Raw genomic sequence first — 6,266 nt, 5'->3', positions numbered from 1 at the left:
AAAAAAAAAGGAAAAGAGGGAGTAGTACATTTCTACGAGGCGCCACCTGCAAATGAATGAATGCCCAAATTTCACATGGCAATCAGCTCAAATGAAGACAAATCCAGAAAGGTAAAAAAAACTGAAAGCGATATCTAACGTAAAACGGCCAAACACGCGAGAAGAAAGCTACTCCCTTCGTTCGGAATTACTTGTCGCAGAAATGGGAGTATAATTCTATCTAATTTAATAAAGTACCACAAGATGGTGTGCATTCAAACAGAAAATAAAATCCGGCTTTAACAATGAAAAATGCAATCCATAAGAAACTTATGCAGTCCAACATAAGGGCACATACCGAATAACCAAAACTCAAATGCTGGAAGAAGCTCACTCCGAGCAACCTATTTCCAGCACCCAGCAAAAAAGGGCGGCTGGAACAAAGTAGTTACAACGCCATTGTACACCAAAAACATCAGAGCATGGATCAAATAGGCTAGTGAGCACAACTGAGTACATAGGAAAGGCTCGGTATCATGGCCCGCACATGCTAGTGACTGATGGAAACCGTAAGCACACTTGAATCACAATAAACATGATGTATAAGCTGTACAACGCAAAACAGTGGCTGAACTCTTCACTATGGGGCATTTTCAGGTGGAATCGTCGTTTTGCTCACTACGCCCTTGCTGAAGTAGTCTGCTACCACAGAAAAGCCATCCTTCGAACCCCTTAACTGCCTGAAGAAGAGATCATGATCCCTGGCATTTAGTTCTAGCTTCTGCTTTGCCTCCATAACAGATCTGTATTCAGGTGCACATTCCGGGCACTCCTTCTCATTGTCCCCAAGGCAGCGAAGATGGAACGAGTGCATGCACATGAAATGGACAGCAGGAAGATCAAGGGTGAAGGTGCATGCTGTGCACTTGCTTAGTTGAAAAACCTTTGCGTTTGTCTTGAGGTCTTCTATCTCCCTTTTCATCAATTCTGTCTCTTCCTGTATAAACAAAAAATCTCGTTTCATTATGCGTTCCCTGTTTTGATCACTGAAGAGTGTTAATGTACTCCAGCTAAAGTTTCGAATATTTGCTCAGATCTTGCTACGTCAGAGAAATCTTTTATAACAATCGTTCCCTTTAGCAAGAATCTGAAAATTGCCGTCATCACTAAATATGACTGGGTCACCAATTTTATTGGAATGATCAAACTTAATGTATCAAAAGCATGTGATTCTGTTAGACATGTCTGCAGTATGAAAGACTGAACTTTTGATAACTGCCAGCTTCAAGCACTTTATTGCTAGCGTGGAAGCAAAGTTTCTTACATGTTACCCTCCCAAGTCCCAAAGAAAAACATCACTATAATTATTAACCACTCCAATTATGTAGTGTGCATGATAATTATGTTTATGCCAATAAACATATTAACTCTAAAGTGAGTTCGAGCTTCACTTGTGGCATGGTATGCAGAAGTCAATTGTCGAACATCAGCATACTAGGACAAAATGGCATGCTACACATCCTCCTCTTCACAAAGAAAACTTGATACCGATTTAGATGTAAAAAAAAACTTGATTTCTACTGAACCATGGGTTTTAGGTACATAGGTTCATCGAACGAAAGCCAGCTTCTAAGAGCTGCTGCTGCGCACTATACAACCTCAAATAACAAATTTCAGTCAAAGCTTCAGAGTTGTTGGCACAAACAGCTGAACAAAAAATTCCCTAATATCTAGCTTGAGCCTATAACAGCACATTTAGTTATCCTTTACATAGTAATATACCGACACCAAACTATGATACACTAAGTGATTGCCTAAAGATTGTAAAAGATGTTGAGAATAGCAATAGAGAAAAGAAATGCTGCAGAGTATCACATTCAAACTACTACTAACCTGGTACTTGTCAACAGATTTTCTGTCATCTTCGATTAGCTTTGATTCTTGCTCAAGTTTGCGAGCAATGTAATCCTTGACAACTGAGAGAGTCAGGCATGGGTTTTTTGATAGTGTCTGTAGGACAACAATTGGAGGCAAAACATCCGCCTTCTCAACGTAGGTCAAGACCTCTTTAACTTCCTTAGAGCAATCTTCCCCAAGCTCACCAAAATAATTCAACAGGTCACCCCAGAGAGATGGATCCCCTCCTTGAGTTGAGTCCCCTAGCTTCTTACAGCATGCAATTAAACCTTCATGGTCATGAGCTTGCTTGTAGCAACTGATAACCTCTTTGTAGAGTTTTAATTTCTCATACAGAAATAACAAGCCATCTTTAAATGCATTTGCATTACAAATGATAAGAGCAAGATCAACAGAATACAAAGGTTCTTCCATCTCAGGTGTCCAGGCAGACTTCAGCAAAGCAAGTCCTTTCCTTTGTCTGTCAACAATATCCTTTGCTGTTTTATTTTCTTCTTTTCCAAGTTTCGCTTTCTCCCTTGTGCCTGATTTATAGCCGTTTGTAATTCCCTTCCCTTTTCTTTCTTTACTATTGTGATCATCAAAGCCATTTTCTTGTGACATAGATGGGAAGCTTAAATCTTTTGATATATACAGCTCCAGAAGGGTGTTATGGATTTCTGTCTGAGCAGGTGAGTCCTTGACTGCTTTGATATAGTTTTCTAGAAATTCCATGAGATATTGTGGGCTGTGCACAAATATATTTACAAAGTCCATTGGTGAAGGTATCATAAGCAAGCGCATGCTATTTGAACCTCTCCTTGCCGTAGGATCTCCCCCATCAGTACAAAGCCTCAACAGTATTTTAACAGTTTCAGCAGGTCTATGGTCCACAAGAATTTTTCCATATTCTTTTACAGTAAGACCAGCTTGGTTTGCCTCAAGGCCAGATATATACTGCAGCGCCTCATCATATCTAGCAAGATCCTCAAGTAAAATCTTCAAATACAGCTCATGTCTCCCAGCCTTTTTGGCCACAAACATAGCATGTTCATGATATCCAGCTGCACGACATACTCTTATGGCAGTTTCCACATCAAACTTAATTTCACCTACCCCATCTTCATCTTTGATGAAATGGTTCAGCTTCTCAACATCTTTCAATTTGGTATAGCAGTTCAACAGAAGGGTTGTGTGGTCTTTGGATGCTAATCCTCTATCATGTAACTTTTCTAGATAATTTGTCAGGTTGTGGATACGCTTTGCATCAAGAAACTTCTGTATAACATATGACGGTTCAAGATGACCAATGGTGTGGATATATTGAGACATGGCCTCATCATATTCTTGTTTTCCATACAGATGGTCACCATACTTACGTAGAACCTCGGCAGTTGAAGCAGGATCAGCCTGCTGACTTTGTACAAGATTGATTGCGACTGTATAAAGATTTTTCTTAAATAACATGTCGAGCTTACTTTCCATGTCTTTCTCCCCAATGCAGAGTATCCTTTTATCACTCATTATGAGAATAATATAGCCCCACTCAGTGACCAAATGTGAAACATCCCCCACAGGCATGCTATGCGCAATTAACCGATTCTTAAGATCGTAAACATTAAGAGTATTCTTTCGGCTTCTCTGATCTTCAATTATGCAAAGTAAATAACCCCGAAACCAACCCACAAACTTCTTCTCACCATCAAAAGCCCAACAAGGGCCTCTACCATCAACTTCGTAGAAATACACTGCTTCTGGTCTACCAACAATCAGATCCTGCACAGATACAAATAAAAACAAATAAGGTTTGCAGTAGAGCAAGATAAAATTGGACTGTTTATAAAAGCGCTAGGCGTTAATCGTGCATTTTGCCACTGCCTTGTGCTTTTCTGACCAAAGCGTGCACTTATGCGCAGATTAAGCGCAATTAAACGCTGGGCATTTTGCTATGACCTAAAGCCTATGCGTGCCTTTTTTAACTAAAAATCTTAACAGCAAAACACAGGTAGGAATGTAATAAATTGAGTAATTGACTGAGTAGCTCCAGGTCAAAAATACTAGCTAACTCTTTCCAAATTTTGCAGCACGAATTGTTTATGTGGACTTAGTTAGTTTCAGTGATCACGTGGAGATCTGGTAGACTGGTACAGCTTTTTTTAGTAGCGGCTGTGCAGAACAACTATACTGACCAAGGGCCTATGAGACTAACAGGTGGCCTAACCAAACTTGCCATGTTATTCCTTGTACCCTGCTGTCTTGGGGCAACTACCAAATAGGTCCCAAGACATAATTACCAGCACATTTGAAGAAATAAATGCACAAACAGATGAACAAGCACAATGATTTGAAGTTTGTATAGTTATGATTTGAAGAATAACAAATGAACAAGCACAAAAACAGAACATATCACACTAACCATGCGGTCACTCATTGCTACGGCATTGGTCTCACAACCAATTTGGTCAAGTGTTTGCCTCCTTGGTGGTTGATGATGCAAGCTGAACAAGGTTATGGAACTAGGAGTAATGGCAAAGAGCTGATGTGCCTGCCCTTCAACTCGGAACCCAAGACCAGTAATAGGTGAACTTGTGCCGTCTGAAACAGGTTCAACTTGCAATGTGAAGCGTGTGATACGCTCACGTGCAATATCACCTTTGATGCAATAAATGCAACCATTGTCCAATCCGATAGCAATAAACAGGATGGGAGGAGCTTCTTCTAAAACCAAAAATGATGTAATCTGCAGAATTAAAAAGAGTATTACAAGTAGAATAGGATGTTATTGCGTGCAATCAACATCTGCCATGCTAAAGTTATATAATATGAAACTTTAAGTCATGACACATCTAGTGGTATTGATTTCAGATTGTGAATGTTGGCACTTTTTTCTACAAAGTTGGTCAAACTTTACAAGGCTTGACTTCAGTCAAATCTTATATGCGAACTAAAAAGGACCGGAGGGAGTATATTCAAATTTTCTTAGCAGAAGAACACAGAAGGTAAGCTGCAAAGGGGAGGATTTACCTTGGCCTCAGGAAATTGATTCGTGAAGACCCGCAAAATTTGAACACAGAAAGGGGTTGTCGTACTTGAACCCTCTTCTTGTACTTTATCAAGGTCGAAAACTTTTAGACAGACTGCCGATGACTGTGAAGATGCTTGATCATCATCTCCAACCGTGACAAGAACATTTCTTTGCTAATCATACAAAGGCATTAAGTTGTAAATATCACTTTTAGCTGTTATTATCATGATAAAAACAACACAAACGAAAAAACATAAGAGGAAATGCATTACGAACAGCGAGAGAAACCGAGGTAGAGTACGTAAGAAATTAGTGACAAAAAGGTAAGCACCATATTGTCAGTAAGAAATAGTAGCAGATTAGCATATATATAATCAATGTTGTTGGATATATAGGTAACCCAATTTACTTGAAATTCATCCCTTCCAACAATAAACAAAAAGATGTGGTCCGAACTCTGAAGCCTTAAGCAAGTTTTGTTGCCGAATCTTATACTAGTAAGTTTCTGGAATTGTTCAGAGCTGTGCGACAGAGCAATGATTATCATCCCATCTTGGATTGACGAACTATGTTCACTACACATAATTAGAAGTTCATTCGGAATAATAAAACAATAGCATTGTTTATTCTGTCTCCTGATTGTACAGGACCAATATTGAATACTCGAATACATATGGCGAGCAAGTCCAGAGTTCCAGATGCGTTTCCATGGGTGTACGTACCTTGAGCTGCTGGAGGAAGAGGACGGATGAGGCGTAGGCCTGGAACCCGTAGGAGAGGCGGAAGCCGCGGTCGAGGAGCCCCACGGTGCCGTCGTCGCAGCCGATCGCGACGCGGCCGCGGCCGCCCGAGGAGCAGGTCACTCGGCCCGCGATCTCGGCTGGCACGGCCGGGGCGCCGCCTCCCCCGCCGCGCCCTGCCCCCTTCTCCTCGAAGAACTCGAACTTGCGCCACTGGTACATGCTGGGCGCAAGGGGAGGCAGATCGGGAGCGCGCTGCCGGTCAGCTCGGGTGGGAAGGGATCGACCTCCGCGCCGGCCCGTGGAAGGGAGGGGGAGGAGAAGCGGCCTGCGGTCGGGCCCGGGCACGACTGGACAGATCGGGTCGGCTTCCGTTGCGGCCTTGGGTCGGGTGCGGCCTCGCGCTCGCGGGGAGGTGCGCGGCGCGACGCGACCACAGCAGGTTAGGATCGGACTCGAACGCAACACGGGAGCATTGGGTCTATAGGACAGCAGTCCATGTCCTCAGCCGTCCGATCTTCTAACTTAAACAGTCCGGATTCCACTGTTTTATATATCTGAAAAAATCCTGCCACATACTCCACTCTAGCTTCGCCGTCTTGTGCTCTATTTTTTTTCGAAAAGAT

General features: G+C 42.1%; 1 protein-coding gene across 1 annotated transcript; it reads right to left on the bottom strand.

Annotated features, from left to right (window-relative positions):
* Positions 1 to 334: 334 nt before the first annotated feature.
* LOC119354953 (vacuolar protein-sorting-associated protein 11 homolog) lies at positions 335 to 5,966 on the bottom strand. The gene is made up of 5 exons (XM_037621719.1): positions 5,623 to 5,966; positions 4,900 to 5,073; positions 4,292 to 4,615; positions 1,873 to 3,651; positions 335 to 976 (listed from the first exon to the last, which is right to left on the bottom strand). Exons 1-5 carry the CDS (start codon positions 5,860 to 5,862, stop codon positions 620 to 622), a joined length of 2,874 nt encoding a protein of 957 aa, XP_037477616.1. The 5' UTR covers positions 5,863 to 5,966; the 3' UTR covers positions 335 to 619.
* Between the last annotated feature and the right edge of the window lie 300 nt (positions 5,967 to 6,266).

Source organism: Triticum dicoccoides, chromosome 2A, assembly GCF_002162155.2.
Source record: "Triticum dicoccoides isolate Atlit2015 ecotype Zavitan chromosome 2A, WEW_v2.0, whole genome shotgun sequence".
NCBI lineage: Eukaryota > Viridiplantae > Streptophyta > Magnoliopsida > Poales > Poaceae > Triticum > Triticum dicoccoides.
Note: the sequence above shows the minus strand (reverse complement) of the source record. Positions and strands in the feature narration are given on the sequence as shown.